Here is a 23564-nt window from a genome sequence, read left to right as displayed (position 1 = left end):
TTGGAAAATCAAAACTCGCATCTGGTTATTGTATTAGTCAATTGAATTGTTCAATGTAAGCAGCAAGTAGCAATACCTCAAACAATTCAATGATGATGAAGGTATTTTTTTGTCAGGCATCATTTTATCAATAGAAGCCCTTTTTCTATTGAAAATTTAGATAGTCTTGATAATTAAATGCATACTTTAAAATGTCATTTTTTTCCCCAATCAATGATCAGTATACGTATGAGTGAGATATGAGCATATAAGTTAGATTTGTGACCGTGGACGGTGATCTTTACATCGACTCAACGTTTTGAACAGCCTAAGAATAGGTACAATTTTTATTAAGTTTCCAAGTGAAATAAAACAATTGTTGTTGTTGTTTTTTCTTTTATAATGGCATAATTTGAGAACAGAAATCGTAAAAATTCCTAATTGGAAGGAGCAGTTCTTCTCACTATATGATTGAAATATGTCTTTATGTTCTTCTTATCCCTAGCTTTCGGTACTTAAAAGTAAATTGTTCAAGATTTTCATAGTTTCACATATACTCAAGTGAAAATATTAAGTGGAAAGTAATCGATTTTCTCCAACAGAGCGACTGGATTGGTACGCATGTGACTTGATGTATGTATGTATATAATATATACAAATTTTCAAGATATATGGAATAACTGGCACTCTTATTCGGTTGCGAATTTCACAAGGAGTTAATATCGTCGGTGTAATTAAAGTGAAAACGAATGTCGAACAAAATTTGGATATAAATATAACGTTTTACTGGGACTGGGGTGATTGATTGATAGGACCAATTAACGATGTGATGGATACACATCTGATTTGCTCCTTTTGCTCCTTTTGTGAGGTCAGAAGAATTCGATTGAAAAACTACAGCTACCAGGCGGACTTATAAATACGATGACAAAGATTTAGATAACTCTGTTGAATGAAAAGGTTTAGTAGCCAGATAAAAAGCGGATAAGAATTTGCAATTTAAGTTACGTTAAATTAATTCGTTATGCGCATTTAAAAAAGGCCGAATTTCGAATCCATTTTATCTTTTCAATTGAGTCAAAACCAATTCTCCTGGAAGGGTTTTATTGATTTCGGGAAGAGTCGAAAGTCAAAGAGTCGGAGCCAAATCAGGCAAATAGGACGACTGTGCAATCATGTGGGTCCGATTGCTCGCTGAAGTGACCTCGAAGAGGCAATGCATTGGGAGCGAAGTTCTTTTGCCAATGCTTGAATAAACTTTATCTAGTTAATTTCCAATCACAGTATATTTACCAGCAAAGAATTTTAGGATATCATTTAAGTCAGCATGTTTCGAGTAGTGAGAAACATGTATTAGACAATCCACACACACTAAATTGGTTCCTAAATTGTATCACGTATTCAGTCCGCCTTTTTCTTAGGATAGAACATAAAAATTTCACGTAAATGCTTTTGGTTAACTTTAATGGAAAGCAAGCATTTGAGAGAGAAAAAGATGGTATCCGGAAAAAAAAAGATTAGTCGAGAATATTTTAAAATGTATTCCGTTAAGTCATAGAGAACTAACTAACTGATTTATGGGTTAAAGAATGTAAAATGCAGTTTTGAAATGAGTTTATATTTTAATCGCACAATTGCAAATTTGCTTTCAATTTTAGAACAACTAGCGATAATGCGTCACAAGTAGATACTGGAAATTTTATGCGTTACTATAATAATCACAAAAACAAAATGCATTCACATCAAACGGATTCATATGATTCATCAATGCACTCGGGCAGTATTTCATCGATAGAAAGGCCTAATGGAGGCGCATTAGCGTTGCATTATGCAGCAGCGCGAGGTTGTTTAGATTGCGTGCAATTATTAGTAGCAGCATCACCAGATATTTGGTAAGTCTTCACTTCAGTTGTTAAAAAACAGAAAATCTCATTTAATCACGAATTAAAATTTTATTAATTACAAGTGAATCAATAAAATACATGCATGTGAACATAAATCCATTATTAAACGTTTGCGAATATATCTCGTATCATAAATGCTATCATGATTTCATTTAAGATATGTTTTCATTATTTTGAAGCATTTCCTACCAGGCTACCAAAGCACAAAAGCAACATCTTGTAAGTGTGAAGAAGCTGTGATGAATTTTGTAGTAGATATCTTTTGTAAACAATCTTGCAAACAGTTACTCGCATAGGATGTGCAGAATATGTAAAGTCGCGTGTTGATATTTACATCGAAGCCGTTAAGAAATATAAAGGGAATTACGATTTGTGTGAACGTAACTTGAAAAACGTGTTGAACTTAGGAAAAGGTTGCGGATGCGCAAATAAACTTACGCTTCTAAGGAACTTTTGCAAGGGTTAAGTCTGCGGCCTTTACTTCACTACGTACATACTTACTTACCTACTTACTTGACTTACTTGGGCGCTGCAATCAGCCTTTAGATTCTTTCACAGATAGTAGCACTGCGTTGGTTCCAAAACCAAGACTAGCAGGTTGCGAGCATGGTGCCTTCGATGTAAGCAGCATAAAATGGCTTATAACTGGAGCATTCTGTGGAAGTTGAAGCCTTAACGTTAAGATCTTTTGCGTACGGCTATTTCAAGACTTTTGTACTAGATAGATAAGCATAACACAATAAGAAAAATATTCATTTTGTCGCTAAGCAGTTACTGGGAATGACACATCACTCAATAAGTCTTCTGCTATATGCTGTCAGGCAGGCAGACGGCATCGCTGTTGACAGACCCGTATGATGTCTGGATAGACAACATTTCGAAGAATGTCAGAATTTCATGACATTTCGGTCATTCGCTAACTAGTCACAGTTGTTTCAGTGACATCATTTTTTCGGTCTCAGGCATTTAAATTTACTTTTCGGTCTTCCAAAGCGGTTTTTGCACTTTTGCATTGTCGATGATGGGCGATCATAGACGATCCGAGATATTACCAAAGAAGCTATAAATTTATTTTTTCGACAGACAAAAGTCGCCATAATCCCCTTGAAGCCAATGCTGATTAGGAACGTACTTTATTTATTCATTAAAAAGCAAGAAAGGAGCTTCAGATTTTTCTATTGTTTGAAAATGAGAAAGGGGGATCAAAGTGTCTCGACTAACAATTCAAAAGTCGTGTGTTCAAACCGCAAGCGCAGTAGATATTTTAATAAAGCCGGTAGCCTTTAGACGTTAGTCCTTTAAGATTCTCTTCGATTCAATCGCTCCGGCTAAACTCATAACAATAATAACAATAATAACAATAATAACAATAATAAGAAAGTGGCATTACTAAAACAAATGCAGATTGCAAACTAGTTATCACGATATCATGAAATTTTGACAGGTATCGTCCCAGACCGACGACTTATTGAGTGATACGATGCGTTCTTCTCCCACTTTGTTTTTATCCTTTATAGGAATTTCGAGGGAATAAATATGCAAGATAATGTAATGAAATGTTAGGCGATCAGATAAATGACGACGTATTCTAACGCTTTTCATTTTACTAGGAGGCCTTTAGAAGACCTTTGGACAAGCCATTAAGAAATTTCGTTAATAGATACTGTCAGACCGCTACCATCTAACGGTAATAGTGCGTAAACTTAATTGACTTTACTTCACTACATTGTATGCACGCTTTTTACTAACTTGAACAAATCTTGCTCTATCTATGTACGGGTTTCTGAACGCAACATCTTAAAGCATCTTAAGCTATTTTTTTTCTTCAGTGTTGTGTGGGCAGCAGAAAAATTTCTTTTTCCTCTTGCTTTCCTATTATATTCGTATCTAACCGTGAAAGAGAGAGAGAGAGAGAGAGAGAGAGAGAGAGAAAGGGGGACACAAATTTCGGAGGTACATCGCTTTCTAACTTAGCATATTGAATGGTTTTCGAAAACGTTGACGTCTTCTTTTTGGCATAAGTATATATGCCAACAAGTTGCTTATGGTTATAATTCGTCGTGATTTTTCCCAAAAACCCACAGACAATGCTTATTATTAAATAACTCATGCTGTTTCAACATGCTGTTTTATGTGGGGCGTGGTCGTAAAAATAGTGTCATCGAATCAATTCTCAAAAGAATTCCTCTTCAGATTTAAACATGATCGCAGAGTGCATAAAAATAGCTCGACAAAAACAACCTGTACATCGGACAGACGTTCCATAGTGAAATAGTGCTTTAGTATATGAAACGGCTCAGAAAATAGTTCGGAAAATTGTTTCGGGTTGTTCGGTATAGCAAACTATAACAACTTGTTTTCCGCGTTGCATACATATGAACAAATTTCATGTACCACACGTTGTGTAGAGATCTGCGTCATCGTTCTGCGATTTATTATTTAACACTTATTCTCGTATCTAAATAATTTTATCTTCAAGTGATCCAATTAAATCTGTATTTAGTAAATATCTTTATACAAATTGCATCTGACCTGTTGAGAATAGCTCTTAACTTTTTCTTAAGTAGTAAGTGTCACTTCTATCATCTGATTTTTAATCCTAACTGAGTATGGGTTTAAGCATCAATTAACTGCCCGTTATTTTTCGTATAGGTAGTTAAGGTTGATGGACAGTGACACTTTTAAAAAAACATATGGTTTTAAGGATTCTTAAGTAAAGTAAATTACAGGATCTCGAGTGGATGGAAGCTTTGCATAAAATTTTATGTTTCATTGCAGGCCCAATGATATTCTTTGCTAAGAAGAAAACGTTTACAAAGCCCTTTATATGAACATACCAAGGAGATATACAAAGAAAAAAAAAAAAAAGCTTTTAACGAAGTATTTCTTCCTCAACAATAACAACTATTTTGCTTATTATCGATTCGATATGGACGATTGGACGGTTAAACTCGATCTAATCTCTTGTTCATTTGCGATTTGGTAGAAACTAGAATTAAGTCGTCAAGTGCGGCTCAATCTTCAATGCACAGACGGTCATAAGCCGTTGTGAGTAGTAGCAAACGATACTATATCTAAATGGCCTAAATGCCACAAGGTCTTTCCGATATCTTACGCTGATGAAGAGTGCACATGAATCTTTCTAAGGTTTGGTCAGCATACGTCTTTGGCTTAATTTCAGGCCTTAAAATTTATGAAGTTTTCATTGATTTGAATACATGTTATATTTATTTGCTATCGTTATTAGAAAACTATATATATATATATATATATGTACATGTATATACATATAGTAGTAGTTTAGCCAAGATATCCGTTAAATTAGAACACAATTTAATGCTCCATAAATAATTCTTATAGAATATTATACTACTAATGGTGTGTGTATGTATGTGTGTATGTGTGTGTGTATCTTTGTCTGTGTCTGTGTACTGTAATATGTAGTGAAACGAGAATTGCATGTTTTTCCCAGTAGTAAGCGGTTTTTCTTATCAACTGACCGGTATTTTCCGCGCATGCATTTTTCGAAACCAACGTCTAAAGTTGCACATGCTTGCATGCATTTGTTCTAAGGAGATCGTCACACATGAACATTCATTCATGCGGTACAGCATCTTTTAGAGCAAAACTCAACTTGACTTGAGCCTTACACTCAAATGCAAAAATTCTATAAACTAAAAACTCAATTTTGTTTAAATCTAACTCGCAATGAAACTTGTTAGGCATTAAACTGTTCAATGCTGACTTTCAGACACAAATGTGAGATTCGCTATAAAATATTGCATTGATTTCTCGATTTTCTTCTATTTTCTTCTTACATTCGAACCATTTCAATAACATATTTATCCCGTTGCTTGCTAACCCACTGCCCCTCTTTTCATTTGATCTATGCATAATATATGTAAAATGTTTATTATATTAAAAGTAAAGTGAAATTATTTATAAAATTTAATAAACGTATTTTAGTGTCACACAAAATTTAATAAAAAAATCGATTTAAACTTTCACTAATGGGGAGTTAGATGAGAGAACTAAAATAATAATTTTATCATTCCATGTCTGGCACACGCTATACAGATCTGATAAATTGCGTTTATTCTCTAATAAGTTTCGAAATCTTTATGTCCACTCAATCCCCACTTATAATTTCACACAAATTTGCTTACAATCTTGTGTGAATTATTGAAAATAATTGAGATTAATAGAAATGCTGTGACTTCCATCAGAATCAAATCGCAAAAGCAAAACGTAGACGATATTTTTCTCATGTGCCTTCCAATCGAAGAACTATCAAACATAATCAGTGCGATGGGGAATTTGCGATGGGGTTTACAACAGCAGCAAGAAACAAACTTGGTTCTTGTGCTTCATTGCCGGCATTAAAGAAACGATAAGTGAAAACATTATGGTGGGCTACGGCTAACCATTAAATGTCCCACAATACTTTGTTTAATACAGTTATTCATATATACGAAGACGCAGTCCGATGCAAACCATTTTCAATTGCGGTCTCAAAAATTGCGACTTGTAGGTTGATAACAAAAATACAGGACGGACGGGCAGGTCAAGCTTAAATCCATTCAGAAATTTATTCTCAATCGATCGGTATATAATAAAAGATGGGTCCATCTCAAGCGTTTCTCGGTATACATCCACACACAATTTTAATATACCCTTCCAACGCACGTAGTGTAGGTTATAGAAAAAAATAAAAACGAATATATTTCTATATAAATGCCATAAAATAATTCAACTGATAAATACAGAAATCGGATGCGAGAATTAATTTTGCGATTTTCCTGAATCTTGATAGGCGGTCAAGGAAGATTAATTTTGGGTTAAAAATATTTTGTTGTAACAAGTATATCACAAGATTAAGTGTGCTTCGAATATTTTAGTTGGGCCCACTATGACTACCTTGACCTATTAGGCCACTTTGGTGGTAAGAAATATTATTAGAGTGTAATGCATTGGCCCTTTGAGAGTCCTCTTTAGCGAAAATGCAACCCAGATCTTTGCATGAGTTGGCTATGCTTGACTTCTGGTCTCTCTCTGAAAACTCAGAAAAAGATCCCTCGTACCACGTCGATTGAAGAGATAAAACCCTGACGAAAAATGCATCTTTAGTTAAGATTATATTTACGGAAATCCGTCAATTTCCGAGGTTGTTTTAGCTTGCTTTACATTCTGACCGTATGATATGCGAACGTATAGAAATCATTTTCTAAACTCGTATTCTTAGTCGATGAAGGGACGCTTGTGCTAAATTAGAACTTGCTTTTCTTAATTAGTGCGATTGTAATGATTCACAATATTTACCCATCAAATTGACACGATTTTCGTAGAAATCGCTAAGCAATATCACATTCGCATTAGCACAGTACAAGTGGGCGTTTGTCAGAGGAAAACAGTGCACCTATACATCTATTGCATTATATCAAAGCAAGTTTTTATGGGATACAACAAACAACGTCTGATTTATTGTAAACATACAACGAAAATTATTCCAAAGCAGTCATGTTACTAAATTTGGTCTATATTTTGGATCTAACCGCACCATCTAAGAGTTTTTGTTGCAAATAAAGTTTTTTAAATTCAAAAAATTATCTTTATTGCTAATGAATTCTAGCAAATAAAAAAAAAACAAAAACAACCTTATAAAGGCTGGACCATGTTAACGCATGTTTTCGTCCGCTTTTCGTATTGGGCAATTTTTATTCAATTCTTAACTATAGATTGTGACTTGTGGTAATAGATAACCTTTTTATAGCGTTTAGCATGTGAACAGGAATGTGAGAAGGGATCTCATAAAGTTTTAGGTTAAATTTTCAATCGCGTGATTGTTAACAAATTAAAGGTTATTCGTTCCTTCATTTCTTGAAGATTTGTTTGAAAATTTTAATAATTTTCAAAAAGCTTGTGAGTAGTTTCGGTTGATTGTCACGCTTGAGGCGCAGGCGTAAGGCAAGTTAACTTTACAGTTTCGATTTTCTATATCCTCTTTTGCCATGTAAGATATTTCAATCAGAGATGAGAAGCGCACGCCCGGCCGAATAGCGGAACGAACAATCAAATCAGATAAATACTTACGGCATATAACAAATGATTAAGTGCGCATACTTATCGGCTTTAGATTTTATCCCTTTCCATCTCTGAACGTATGTATGCTATCTGCTCTTTAAGCAGAGATGTAATCGTTATTACTCAAGCAATTTTTAAAGTCTTTTTTTATTATTATTGTTATTATTCCTTTTTCTTATACTTCCTCATCCTTTCTCTCGCAAAATAAATGATCAGCCTTGTGCCACTTTTATTTTCCACTGATATATTTTAAGATAAGTCCACACTTTATAAATAACATACGATTAAAATATATATTTAACTGTCGAACTTGATCGACTATAACATACTTATTTGTTTTTATTATATATTATTTATTTATTTACTTATGTATTCATTATTATTATTATTATTTTTTTATTTTTTTTTCATTTTAAAATTACGTACGATAGTATGGACGTAAACATGCAAAGTACTTTATAATACGTTTTAATATCATATTAATTAATGCGATAACATGATTAACAAACATAATAAACACATCGTAACACCTACGATACGAATGTTAATGAATAATGTATTGAATATAATATCGGTAACGTTACGTATAACTGGGTACGTGTGCCCATTCTTCTTAGTGCGCAAGCATTAAGTTTTGAACTAAATTTCCCTATATCCGCAAAATATCAAGCAACAATTGCTTATGTATAGCATATGAAGTATACTCCTATAGAAGTTGTTAACATGCCAAGTCCATAAACTATGTTTGCACGGTTTGAAGCTATCAAACCGATCGAAAGCTTTCAGTTAATGGCTGCGTGCTTACACATGCACGTAATACGAGTACTGATTATGGCAAGAAATTGTAAGAAATTTTCCCAAATTTTTAATTAATGCGTACTTTTTCCGTTTATTATTCTATAGTAAATTAATGCGAAATTCGGAATCTATTCTTCCTCGGTTCGTCTATCCGCGTATCAAAGAAACCTTTTTTTTTCTGTTTTCCAAAAGGCTTCTTATACTGTACGTGTGGCGCAAGCAGATTTGATGAGACCTAAGAACCCCTAAGGTAAAGATATGGCTGTTGGTTGTGTCGATAGATATCCAAAGGGGAGAATAGGTGGATTTGTGATCCGGAATGAATGGAAGATCCGAACACACGCATAGGTTAACGCTACGTACAGTTTTTACTGTTCGCTCGAGAGAAATTTGTAAATTATCACCGACTCCGCCTTGAAAGCCGGAAACAGTCTTCCGGGTAGTTTTGCGGTGGCTGTAATTTCATGACCACAACCGCAGCGCACTATATGTTAAGATTGCCGAGATGAGGCGATAATCCATAGGCATGTCTCCGTTATGGAAATAGAGGAGTAGTGGAGCGAACAAAATTGTTAGGAATTGTCCTCTCCCAGAAGAAGCGCTGGGTAATGCTGCTTATTTAACCTTTGTAGTACACGACAACTTGGAATTAAGCATAAACTGCAGGCATTCACGTTAAACTTTAGAGACGTCAGTCCATCATCTCGATGACTATGATGCAACTTACAACTCTGAAGCTTTTACGTTCACACTTTATAATATAAAATCGTATGATAAGGACGAATAATTGCAAAGACTGCTGTCACGATCCGACGGGAATATGGAATGGCATGTCCGTAAAAATTGATATAAGAGTTTCAATGAAGAAGAAAAACTAAACATAGATTGTAGCATTTCTATCAACGTGGTTCGTTGCCATATCTTTTACCACTTCAATAAGTTTTGGTACCTTATGCCGCTTTTGTGCGGGTGCGATATATGTAACATCATTTGTGCCAATTGATTCGCAAATTCGTTCTTTTTGTAGTCTATGTGTCTGATGTCTTCTCACGTATTTTCATATATCTTCTGCGGGTAGCCATTTCGCCGCAACATTGTACGGTGATATGTTTTCGCCCAAAGATTAAGTCTAAGGAAAATAATTTGGAAAAAAAATGTTGCCATTTTTAATATTTACCGAGAAAAATTCGCAAAAAACAATTATTTTGAGTTAGAAAATCAAAAAAGAATAGAACGACTTCCTGCAAAACCTTTCCATATACAGGCGTTCCTACACAAAATTAGTCCTTACAAGGCAGCCAAATATAACATGCAGTACTTTATACTGACAGTTGATCAAAAATAAAGTGACGTCACAAGTTAATGTACTATTTCCAAGTTTGAACTTTATAGATCCATTTTATGCTTTCCTTTCCACTATAACGATTCTCCTGAAAATTATGCCCTTTACGTGACAAGAAATGATGGAAAAAATGTTAACTTTGCTAAATGTGGTCAACATTGATTCGCACTTTGCGGATTGTTATCAAAAGAAGATGTTTAGGAGAAGAGGCATTAAGCGAAACATTGAATAGTATTGAAAAGTTGGTCGGCCACTTATGGCCTTAGTATTAACTCGTTTTCGTGACTGCTAGTGAGAATTTTCGCTTTTTTCACATTCGAACTCTGGTCATAAGCTATGAGTACTGCTCTTAAGTTGCTTTTCTTTTTGCGGCCATGAGAATTCTAATAAGTGATGATACGCGAATGGTCGACGAGCAAGACCGACGAGCTATGCATGCGAGAAGCTTTTGCTTTGTTGAATGCTGCTTGTTATAGGCATTGCCGTTAATTTATACTGATCTTCAGCTTTGACTAAGCACTTTTCGGATAATACCATATCAGTTTTTAAGTCTACTCGTCAGATAAGTAGGCTGACAACGTAGTTAAGCGAAAAGTACTATAATTATTAATGCATGTAATTGCGTATTCGTCTGCTATGAATTGATCAGGGGGAAAAAAAAAATTCGTACAAATTATGAGAAAAAAAGACAATACACAGAATAACAATATCGATAGTAACAATAAACGCAACAACAACAGCAATAACAATAACCTGTAATTTAGATGAGTAAAAGTTGCAATTTAGTAAGAAGAACATGTCTACTAAAATCCACAATGAGTAATAAATCATTGGCATAAAAGAATTAAAAAAAAAAGATATGAAAGTGCTCTCCTGTGGGTTTACGTTACCCATACAAATCTCTTAAACAAATAAAATTTGATTAATAAACGGAATAATTAAATGCTTAAACAACAGCAATTCGGTTCATATGCGAGCGAGCATATTCGGTTATGATATACAAAAAAATGTAACTAAATATAATCATATATATATATATATATATATATGTGTGTGTGCATGTGTATGTGCTTATATCAATAAACCAACAGAAGCGCATATGATAAGCATAATACGTATAAGCATATGCTATGCCACATATACCTCCTATAAGCCATTTGAGTGGATTTACAAAAAAAAAAAAAAACAAAAAAAAATAGAAAAAAAAGAAAAATGAAAAAAAAACTCAATGTTTTGACTTTACCGTCAGTCGTCTACGCTTGAGTTCGGTTCGATTGGTCGCATTTGATCTATTCATGCGCGATTATTAGAAACGAGTGGTGGTGGCTTGTCTTTATCGTTTCTTGTTTATGCGTGTGCGTGTTTATGCGCATGTGGCTGAGTTTTGCGCAAAGGGGCGACATTTACACTTTTCGATTGGCACACTAAGAGCAAATTAACCAACAAACCAAGAAACATCCAACGGTCGCATTCAAAAAACAAACGAACTTTTAACGGAAAAGCTGCTTAAAGTGTCTTTAAGTGAAATCAAAAGAAAAATTGCCTCAAATTAAACGTGACCTTAACGAGCGGTACATCTTCGCGAGTCTAAAATTTCGATTGTTTTTTTTTTTTCTTTGTTATTGTTTTGTTTGTCTATCGGAAAAGGAAACATTTCTTCTTAATTACGTTAACTTGAACAACTAACTGATGATGAGCAATCAATAACTTTGTTAAAAATTTGTTTATTTTGCAAATCATAGTTATCTCGAGACGGGCGTTTTTGCTTGAAGTGACCATTTAAATGGATTTTATTTATTAATTTGTTGTTTGCTTAAGACGATAGATAATATTATTATATATAATTTGTTGTTGTTCATTTGTGTGGCATATAGCTTCAGTTTGGCTCCAGTCTACTGCTCTAATATAGTTGTTGTAATAGTTGTTTTAAAAATTTAACGAAACGTAACGAAATCATTACTTTTATCGGGCTTCGCGTTCAGCAAATAAAAGCCACGAAAAAACAAAAAAAAATTAAATAATTAAAAATATAAGAGCAACAAATAAATGCTGTGATTTTCATGAGCTAGTTTATTCCATTTTTTTTTTATTTTATTTATTTTTTTTTTTTTCTTTTTCTTTTCTAAGAAACCGCAAACAAAATGAAAAGGTAGTTTATATTTGCTATTATTATTATTATTGTTGCTGTTGCTGTTGTTGTTGTTCTTCTTCTTCTTATTGTTGTTTTTGCTCATAATTTTTTGTGCATTCAAGTGATTTGATATAAGCAAAACATTTATGCATGGGTGTGTGTGTGTGTTTGTGTGTGTGTGTGTGTGTATATATATAACTGGGTAAATGTATACGTGCCCATCTATGTGTGTGTGTGTGTGTATGTGTGTATTGTGTATTTCTTTTTATAAATGCAAAAGCATATTCCTACATATCTATCTAAAAACAATAATCAAGCATACGTTTCTCGATGCAACAAACCAACATCCACAAATTGAAGCTCATAACAGCTCGGACCAATTTTTCACAGTTATATAGATTATTCATCTGTGTTACACTTACTTCTTCTACGATATTTAGCCAAGCGACTCTATGTTTTCTTTAAAGTGCACTTTTTTTTTATTTTTGTATTTCCATCTGCTTCCATTTACAAATTTCTGCTTTTCTTTTGTTTTTCTTTTGTTGGTGAAAACACTGCCATCGGTTAAACAATCAAAATAGATGCAAACTTACCATTCATTCATCAGCATCAACATACGTTTATGTTGTATGAAAAAAAAAATAAAAATAATAATAATTAATAAAAACAAAAAAAAAAAAACAAGTATTATTTATAACGCGGGTGTACTCTATCTACTACTCATCATCGATTTGAATATTCATCATTCAAAGCAATAAATAAAAAAGAGAGAAAAAAAAAAAAATAGTCATATAATATATCCAATAAATTGAAAAAATTTTTTTAATGTGTTTTTCATTATAAAGTGTTGGGTAAAAGAGAGAAACAAGAAAAAAAAATTATTATAAAAGCGCTAATAAAGCAATAAAAAAAAAAAAAAATTAAAACAATAATAATAAAAAATAAAATACACAAAGCGATATTAAATAAATAACACATAATTAAAGAGGAAATTATTGAACATATTCACCTTAGGACGAATATTAAGTTTTAATTTTGTTGTTGTAGTGCGAAATAAAATGCACTTGCATTGAGTTATAAAATGAAAACACAAGCGTGCAAGTGTACAAGACAGCCACTGTCACGTGCTTATCTTGATAAGAAATTTTTTTTGGATATATTCAGAGAATTTTCAGTTTTGCTTTCTGTGAAATCGATCCAAGTTCTACTTGAGCTTAGTTTTAGCTTCGCATCTCAATTTCGAAAACAAGAACAATAGGGTGTTGGATGATAATTTTATCCTTGATAGGATGGGAATAGATTTACGAGCAGGAGACTGAGTGCTGAAACTCAATGAATAGTTAACCGGGCGGTCAAACGTACGGACGGACGAATAAAAACAGGCAGACTAGTGTGTTGGAATAGTGAGGAGCCGGGTGGAAAGATAATTATACTTGCGACAAACAGGTGGACGGGCTGCACTTGTATGAATTGATATTTCAATCCGATGGATGCAGGGACAGATGCACTCTCGTTTTCATGCATAGACGAACAAACTGATCTAGTTTGTTAATTATACAGCAATATTTGCCCTCCTACCTTAGTTATGAATGAACTTTATCCTAACGATCGATAACATCAGAAAATATTCTTTCTCAAGAGTGCGTCGCGCTGGAAGGAATTTACGACGCATCACTCTAGAATAATTGAAGAAAATCGAACTTTATTACAAATTGAGCGAAGTGGTATACAGGTGCATTTTCCTGGATGCTACAAAGGTTATGAAAAAATCATCATCAGGTGATCAGACAGGCAGCCAGATATGATAGGCAAATGGGAAAAAGAATAAATAAGTTATTCAAACTAATTAGTGAATAAATGAAGTGAGAGACGAGTAGAAATGCAGGTGGACAGAAGTGCGACTAGACAATTAGGAATACACTGATTTGAAGTGAAAACTAGGATGATATGTTTTATGTTAGGTGCATTCATTTAAATGAATGAATAGACAAAGGATGATAGGTAAGCCTCTGAGTCAATACATAAGTGGAAGGATGGTCGCGTGCATAGATGCACTCATGAGAAAACTAACAGGTGGGCAAAAGTCGATCCTATGTCCTTTATGTATCCTACGCAAAAGCAAAGCCGGTATATTTTATGATCACCCGAAGTCATGTTGACACAATTTACGAACTCTATCAATTAATTGACGTATTTCTGCTGAGTATAGATAATTAGAATGACATGAATTAGTTATAGTAGCTTTTAAAAAAATTATCAGGATATACTTGTCTCCCCATCCCGTTAGTAACTAATCGAACTTCATGTTGGCAATACCATAAAGCCTGACTTCATCTTTTTTTCTCATTTTTATTTAGTAGTAACTCTCAACAACAAACTGAATTTGCGAGTTCATTATCAAAGAATGGATTTACACCGGCTTGTGTAAGTCGATTTAGAATGCATTGAATTTTGGGACAAAGCCATTTCATTGGCCAATCAACGGACTTTTAATTAAAAAGCAAGCTATAATATTGCTCTATATTCATTTGAAAATTCATTTTATCCATTAAATGCATACCAATGTCAGCTGGCAGATAGGATCGACCTATTACTATATCACTTTTTTAAAGTTAAACATTTTTTACGCATCCGAACATCTGGGCTGTAGAGACGGAAGCCATAATAGCTTTTATTCTTTTTTTCTTTAAAGATACGTACAATATGATGGTCAGTGCCATGCATATATAGGGATGTCTTAAAGCCATTTCTAAGGAGGTGCTCTGACTAAAGCTGAAAATATGAAATTAGTTTTGATCCGTTCCTTGCGTAACAACGAAATCATATAGGGGATCATGATCGCGACTGGAAAGCAAAATGTTCGTGAGAGTCAAGCAATGCGATGCTTTAAGTTCAATATTTTCTAAAAATAACGTACGAATCTAAGATTGATTAACTCAGCGGAGTTCGGGGATAAAGTATTAGGAAATTGTTATCACCTAAAAAGTTTTTGATGGCAAGACAAGATATGGCAAGATAAAGAATATCTTGATACTTTTTCCTAGTGGTTTTTTTTTTTTTTTTTTTTGAATAATAGGCGCCGAGAGGGAGAATGATAAATTTAATATTTTTCTACGGAAGTTGATTATTAGAAAAAGCGTATAAGGAATACTTGGACTTTTTACGATTTATTGGGCCCATTCCTCTATTATTTGTGATTGCATTTTCAACTTCAAACAAACGTCTACTCGAAATCGTTTGTATATCGTATATCTATCAAGTATATATTTTTACAAAATTTTGGTCGCGCTTTGCAGGTAAGAAGAGTACAAATTAAGAACCATATGTATAAACTGCATGCTTCTTTATATATGGTTTTTTACTTTACCGATTTCATTTGAATTTTGAATCTAACATGATGATCATGAACTAATGAAAAATGTGAGGCCAAGTTTAGAGTTTTAAAATAGAAACCTCACTTCAAAAAAAAAAAAAGAGGAAAACCTTAGAAACATTAGCTCTTTTTTTATACGAAGATGGCCAGATCCGTGTGCCGACTTCGAACGTACTCTGATGAGAGAGCAAGAAATGTTTAAATCTTTACTTTTAATAGATTTTCTGATGCATTTTATAAATAAATTTAAAATACATATAAAAAAAAAAAGAAAAGAAAATTAGGCGTTAGTCTATTATGTCTACGAAACGGCGTGATTTTTAACAGGCGGATAGGAGGATAAGTAGTAAAAGGATTTTTGCTTACGGCAGGGAAGGAAAGGAATTTTTGCTTCATGGCTATATTATAGTTGACTCTGCAATCTAACAGGGAATGTAGTGCTGAATCAATGTTAGAGACGTGGCATCTCTTTAGGCTATGTACTGCTGTCACGCTATCATTGCGCTAGGGTTAAGTTGAGTTGAGCGTACACATAAATTTTAACAATCTGGCTTAGTCTTTATTTCATCATGGTTTATTATAATAGCTAACTGTGCAGACCAACCGGGAATGTAGCGCGGAATCTATTTTAGACTGTGTACTTTGTCTGGCTGCCGCAATTGTTGTAGGATCATGGATTATTTTTGGACAAGTCTCCATTGATTATTTATGGGCTTAGCAATAGATTGTTGGCAACTTTATGAACACATTCGCCTGTTATCTTTAATGGCAATAGGCATTAATGTACATTAGTAAGATAGCGATGTTTGGGTTTAAGAAAGGTTGACGTCATTTTATTCACGTATTTTGTTCTGAAGAGGATATTGATTACGGTTAGATTGCTAGAAAAAATTGTGGACTTCTCAACATGGTCGAGAGTCGGATAGTTCATTTTCATTTTTATAATTTCGTGTTCAGTTATAAGAGTTCCAATGTGATCTCGTAATGAATTACGTGTATCTTACGTATATCATAACTTAAGCTCAATTAGGTTTGACTGTGATATGTGACTCCAAGCTTGAAAGATCCGTTAGCAAAAAGCATAATTTTTAAGTCAAAATCGATTACCTTTTGGGCAAGGGGTGCTTTGAAGTAAAATTCGCTTCTTTGACTTTCATCAACTTGATTGTGTACAATTGCATGGGACTATTAACAAAATAGTTTGTACTTCCCGTTTTCACCTTATGGCTAGAAGAAGATGTCTAGTAGGTGAACGGCTGTGATGTAGTCCTTACTGTGGAAATAACTTAATGTTTGCGTATTATTGTTATTTTAAATCACATACACAAGCTTTCAAATATAAAAAAATAGTGAAAACACTAAAAAGATCGTACGATAAATAAACATCAGTCGTTACCGAATTTTTTAAACCCATCACCATCATCGTAAAAAAAAAAAAAATTAAAAAGAAGGAAAGAATTTAATTTTCATACTTTATAATATTGGCTGGGCGCGGCTGATTTTTTCGATTTTCAGAATAAAAGTGGAATATGATGTATTTGTTGCACTTTATGAGTGACGAGCAAAAAACAAGGAAAGCAAAGTTGTTCTTAGTTCTTTTCGCATTGGCATATGGGCGCTCTAGGCGTATCCTTTGAAATGTTTGGGTAATTTTTAAGTTCTTTTGCAAGTTTGTAGGCGATATCTTTATTTCTGCGAACGGAAGAAAGTTTACTACAGATACTACCCAATTTACCCACGAATTTATATGCTATAAGGGGTTTCTGAAACTAAATTTTGCGCCTCATAAGAATTGAATTGTGATACGCTGTAATATTGGGCAGGTGTGGTCAATTTTTTCCATTTTTGCACGGCTACTACAGCGACGTCCGTAGAGTACACGTCCAAATTTTTGGTAGATCTATCTGCTGCAGTTTATTAATAATGATCAAAAAAAAAAACAATTTTTTAATCCATTTGAAGAAGAGAGGTGTTCTTAATTTACGTAGTACTGTAGACATATCGTTCGATCGCTTTGGCCCATTTTCAACACCAACCTGCGTACGAGAACTTCCAATGTTTAAGCCAAATTTGAAGGCGGTAACTTGCTTTTAGCGATCAGGAGAATGGTTACAACAGAGATTACACGGACGGAAAGACTGACATGTTTAAATCGATTCAGTATTTGATGCAGATCAAGAACATATTGTTATGAAATTCGCTTTTTACAAGATACAGTCCGTATCACTAGATCGTGGATATATTGATCAAGAGAAATGCACTTCAAAGTTCTTTTATTTTACTACTTTGTCTTTCACAACAGTAGGAATATTTATTTACAATTTATTTTGGCCGTACTCTCAACTTCTACGTTCTTGCTAGACTAACTCTACTTTTCACAAATATTCGATTTATATACAATTTTACAAGAATGTTACTATACCTAAATTTATGGTTATGGTCTAATCCTAGCCTGGTTTTTCCTCTAATCGTTTCCATCGGCCTGCACCTGCATGACGAGCCTGCGAATATGCACTTAGCTTTTACCTGTTTGCTTTTCCACTAATCGTTTTCATTGGCCTGCAGCTGCATGAGGCGCCTGCGAATGCTCATTTGGTTTTCCCTTCTTTAGGGAATTTATTCTTACGAAAATTACTTAGCTGACATTTAACTGACTTTGGGATTTTCGTAACAATAGATATACTTTGTTAGGTTTCTGAAGCTTCCTTCTGGGCGTTGCAAGCGTTTTGACAAAATGAATATACCCTCGATCTTTCAATGATGAGTATAAAGATTGTAAAAGTGTATTCACGAAGGTATAGGAAATTGATAATCAAGTTAAGTTACTATTGTATGCCTCCTACAATGTACTGTTATGCACGGTATTGTCATGGACTATCATTCCGAAGAGAATGGACTTGCATAAGCACCAAGTCTCCGATGCATATTACTATCGATTACAATTATTTGGAAAACCTGATAAACCGTCCAGTAGGGTGTGCCATTACTTTAGAATACATAGAAAACAATTTCCCAGTGAAAGTGTTTAAATATGCCGAGTTATAAGGCATTAAACATAAGTGTATTGGAAATGTGTATTTATAATACTATGGTAATAATAGAGTGAAGGAGGAGCAAGTTCAATGAAAATAAGTTATAATTGCTATTATATTAATGCAATAATTATAAACAACAATTGTGTTATTAAGCAGAAATATTTCAAAGCAACTTCCGTGCAATCGTAATCCACTATTAATTATATCTTTTGCAGTTGGCTCACGTAAGAATTGAAAAAAGATATATGTATATATATATATATATATATATGTAACATTTCCGCCCTTATTAAGCAACTTACAGAAACGATCAAATCATACTTGTGTAAGACACAATTACGAGCTCGTGTAAGTTTTTATCAACGAAAACTGCAACTAGATACAGAATTGATTCAATTTCCTTTGTAAGTTTAGGTTTCTCTTAAGGCCTGTGAAACGAACCGAATCTGAAATAAGTAGGAAAGTTATATTCGGCGGACGCCGAATCTCGCATACCCACTACGACGCTAATCGCATTCTACTCTCCAATTATTAAAAAAAAAATTAATCGCGCTGTGTAGTTTGTCCATTTTAAAATTAACCCATTTTTAGGCAGATAATATGTCTTCGTTTGAGGAGTGTACCGAATAGTTTTAAACGTTTCGTCTTGCTTGCCTTATGATAAATAAGCATTAAACCTAAAAAAAGTGAAAAAAATTAAATTTAATTACTCGTCACTTTGGGTGGGCACGGCCGACCGGCTCTATTGTTGCGTTGCTAGAGAGTAAAGCGTCTTGTAAAGCAAGTGTGTGTGCGCAGTAGCGCACAGAAGTCTGAAACCTGCCTGCAGAAACTTCCAATGTTTGTTTCTACCAAATTTGAAGTCGATATCTTCGTTTTTGCGACCAGGAGAGTGCTAAACAACACACACCAGGAAGACATACAGACGGACAGACAGACAGACATGGCTAAATCAACTCAGGATTTCACGCCAATCAAGAATATGTACACTTTATAACGTCTCTAAAGCTTCCTTTTGGGTGTTAGATACATTATCTTACAATGGCGGATGCAAAAGCCATTCTATGAAAAATTGTTTTTTTAGCTTTTTGGATAATTGAGTTCAAGAGACATTCAATTTAAATTTGTTAAATTTTAAACAAGTTTACGTAGGTCATCTTTTAATGGATCCAAAGTGCATTGCTATTACAAATAGGAAAACGTTGCTTAAAGATATTCCAAAAAAAGAAAAAGAAATAAAAATTCGCAAAAACACAACTTCATTGCAATGCGAAACCGGTAATGCAATGAGATCCAACAATATTTAAACGCATTTTAACTTGAAATTCAATATTGTTCAGTAACATGCATTTAACGCTTTACCAGCTTTTATATCATCATAAATAATCATATTACGCTAGCAGTGAACATGCACAGTCAAAGAGGAAGAAAAGCTACTATGGCAGCCCACACCGAACATTTGACAGTAGTCACGTAAAGTTATTGCTTAGAGAAAACAAACCGATAAGGCGCACAGGTTCTTATAACCTCTTCATTGTTCCCCAACAAAAGAATTCAATTATATACAATTTATCGTCCCATCGCAACACTTCATGTTTCAAAGTTTTGAAACAGAAAATTGTTGAGAATTGTTCACTAAGATATATATTCGCCAGCCAACATAACACAAAGACTTTCAGATATAGATCAAGCACAGCGCCTGTCTGACCTCTGGAAATGTATGAACAAGATAATGATTTTTACAGCCACCAATATAAGGGGCGAAGGGTGGGGGAATGGGGGTATACTCATTTTGTAATGCTTGCTAAACACCCAAAAGGAAGCTTCAGAGACGCTATAAAATATATATACTCTTGATCAGCGTGAAATTCTTCAGAATTGATTTAGCCATCTTTGTAACTGTGTAGCGTTTGTTTTTGGCACTTTGCTGATCGCACAAATGAAGATGTCGACTTCAAATTTTGGTAAGAACATTGGAAGTCTTCGCACGCAGATTGACATTGAAAATGGGTCAAATTGGACAGAGCCAAAGCCCGCAGTGGAGCATAAACTGAACGCAACTCCGTCTTTCTTAACAAAAATTTGTTGATTTTTGCTCGTTGCTCGGAAATTATAAAAGTTAAAAAAGGGAAATTTTCCACATTTACTTTGCGCCGGCACACTGCGCTTTTTACCTGCACAAATGGAAAAAATTGCTCATGTACACACAAGGTTACAATCGATTAAATTATCGTTTTATGTCAAGTCAAGTCAAATGAAGATATATTATCTGCCTAAAAATGGGTTAATTCTAAAATAAGTATGGTAGACACCGTGATTACTTTTTGCTTAATGATACAAGCAATATGGATATAAAATAAAAAAACTTGGAGAATAGAATGCGAAAAGCATAGTGGTCGGTATGCGATATTCGGCCCTCGTCGAATGTAACTTTCTTACATGGTTTTTTTTTTTTTAATTATTGCCAGAGTTTCGAAAACTTAAGAGAAATAGTCGAACAACTTCTCCAACCACGGCAAATGGATGCTCGTTGTCATTTTTAGGTGCAATGAGTCTAATTTTCTTCCGAACTTTCGAAAATTTAAAGGAATAGTCTAAGAACTTCTCCAATTACAACAAGTGCACATTCGGTGTCATTTTTAGGAATTAACCTTCTGTCAGTCTCTCTCGTGAAATGCTTGCGATTGCAATTCCGTTGGACGTGCGTTGAAGATGCGCTTTCTAAGATAGGGATCTGTATCAAGGCCTTACCTTATACCACGTATAACAAACACGTTTCCTTCGCAAGCTACATGTCAGGGTAAACGGAATTTATCCCGGCAAACGTCTGAGACTAATAATTTATCTTACAGATAGGATATACTCATATCGCCGCCAATATTTCCGCGTAAGATTATGATAACCTTTTCATTTCTTGTGTCTTTAAGTTTCCTAGCAGGAGCGCATTATAAAATCGTTAATCCTATTTGAGTTCTTTTTCAATACAATTACCGGCAGAGTAAGATGCTACTTTTGATAAATCATTTTAGATATTTTTGAAACTTGTATTTTTTCCATGTTTAAATGGCGAAAAGTTATAAAAAATGAAAACAAATGTGACAACATAATGCCAAAATACTATATAAAAATGAAGAGGCTGCATAACAAGGTCGCACATTAATTTCTTAAGTTCTTGTATCTGCTGCTTATGGCAGGCAATCGCTGGTGATCGATGGTCATTACCATTGCTGATTACAGTTGAAAATAAGTAAACGATACTTTCCACATTATATGTGCATCTTTTGGAACTGAAACCAGTTAAAGGATTGCAAGCGATGAAGGCCTACAATCAAATAGCCTACGCCTACATGTCATCAATTACAAACCCTCACTTGTCTTGGTCATAAAGTACTAAAAATCGCACCTTGTTACCCTACAAAGTTTATTTTTTTTTGTAAAAGAGCATGTACGGCAAGTAGTTCCCATTCTGTCGAAATTTACTACACTTATCTGGCATGCTAGTATTTCCATTCATTTTTGTTCAGAAATAGTAAAAAAGCAAATTGTTTTCATCCAAGAATCTCATTGAAGTCAAGCCTTATGCGGGCAGTAGTCGGACCAATGCTTTAACCCATCCCAACCCTTTCCAATAGGGTTGATCGCTGGGCCAAAATAAATCATTGGATTAAATTACATTGAAATATCTTGAAAAATTGCCAGCGATACGTGCAATATACATGACCAAGCAGCGGAGGGAGCCATTTATATAAGGATAAAAAATATATGAAAATTGAAAGCAAAAATCTAAGAAAACCACGATTATATATCATTTTCACCAATAGTTCAAAATCTGTATACAAATAACACCGATACACTAGCTAACACTCCACTTAAGAAAATTCTGCCGTTTATTACGCATTTACATAACTCCTTTCTGCTAGTTTTTGTCATGAGTAGGCGAGGAGGCGAGGAGGCGAGCAATCGTTTGTCAATTTTCGCATTATTATTATCTCTTCTATTGAAGTAATTAGGAAAATGAAAAGTTCTAGCTCTAAGAAATTCATCACCTTCTTAGGTCGTCGTTGTTGTACAAGCGTAACAATCATGTATCATGGTATCCACTTTAAGCGTGACTGTAAAAACGAAGAATTTCTTACTTACCCTCAGCTGCGATTTGCAGACGAAACGCTAATATTAATCGTGTTTAGCAATCCGCATAGCACGTATAATAAATATATTTCTGCACTACTGCTTACGAATATATAAGGACACGTGACGTTATGGTTAAATTCAAGTTTGTTTGCTACGATTTTCACTTAACTTCAATTTTGATCTTGACAGTCAAGCGTTTCAATTTATTGGTAGTGTTCGCACTCCTTATGAGATTTTCAATGTCCGGGAAAAACCAGATAGATATAAATTCACTTTAATAAAAACAAAAAAAAAAAAAAACAAAAAAAAGAGAGAGAGAGCGAGAGAGAGAGAGAAAGAGAAATACATCCAATTAACTGTGAAACTGAAAAAATGCATTAAGCGTCGTCCCACTTCTATCACTTGCCAAAATTGAAGAATTTAATAAAATAAGAAGCATTTTCAACACATATCTAGTCTTAAGTGTAAGTTTAAGAAAACGGGTGCATAAAGGAATTTTTAATTTTACTTGATTACTTTTCTATTATTTTTTTTATTTATAATTTTTGTTTATAGCGAAAAGTATCGCACATATTGTATGTAAAAATCTACTCATATATTGAAATTTGACGCAATAAGATTTTGTAAGAAAAACATGATTTCTTGAAAGACAGTCGCTGCGCACACGGCGGCAACAATATTGAAAAATCAAAATCAATTAAAAAATACATTAATCGTGTTGACCGAAAGCCAAAAACCACTTTAATTGATTACAAATATTAGATAATTAGCCGCGTTTCTTAATAACAAT

The 23564-nt window shown here is 34.0% G+C and overlaps 1 protein-coding gene across 2 annotated transcripts in view; it reads left to right on the top strand.

Annotated features, from left to right (window-relative positions):
* The first annotated feature begins 1642 nt into the window (after positions 1-1642).
* LOC119637507 (putative uncharacterized protein DDB_G0289263) overlaps positions 1643-23564 on the top strand; it is a 67297-nt gene continuing 45375 nt past the window's right edge. For both annotated transcript variants that reach the window (XM_038033571.1, XM_038033570.1), the window contains exon 1: positions 1643-1871. In XM_038033571.1, coding sequence (XP_037889499.1) covers positions 1681-1871 — 191 coding nt within the window. In that variant the 5' untranslated portion in view covers positions 1643-1680. The remainder of the gene's footprint in view (positions 1872-23564) is intronic.

Source organism: Glossina fuscipes, unplaced genomic scaffold, assembly GCF_014805625.2.
Source record: "Glossina fuscipes isolate IAEA_lab_2018 unplaced genomic scaffold, Yale_Gfus_2 59, whole genome shotgun sequence".
Lineage (NCBI taxonomy): Eukaryota > Metazoa > Arthropoda > Insecta > Diptera > Glossinidae > Glossina > Glossina fuscipes.
Note: the sequence above shows the minus strand (reverse complement) of the source record. Positions and strands in the feature narration are given on the sequence as shown.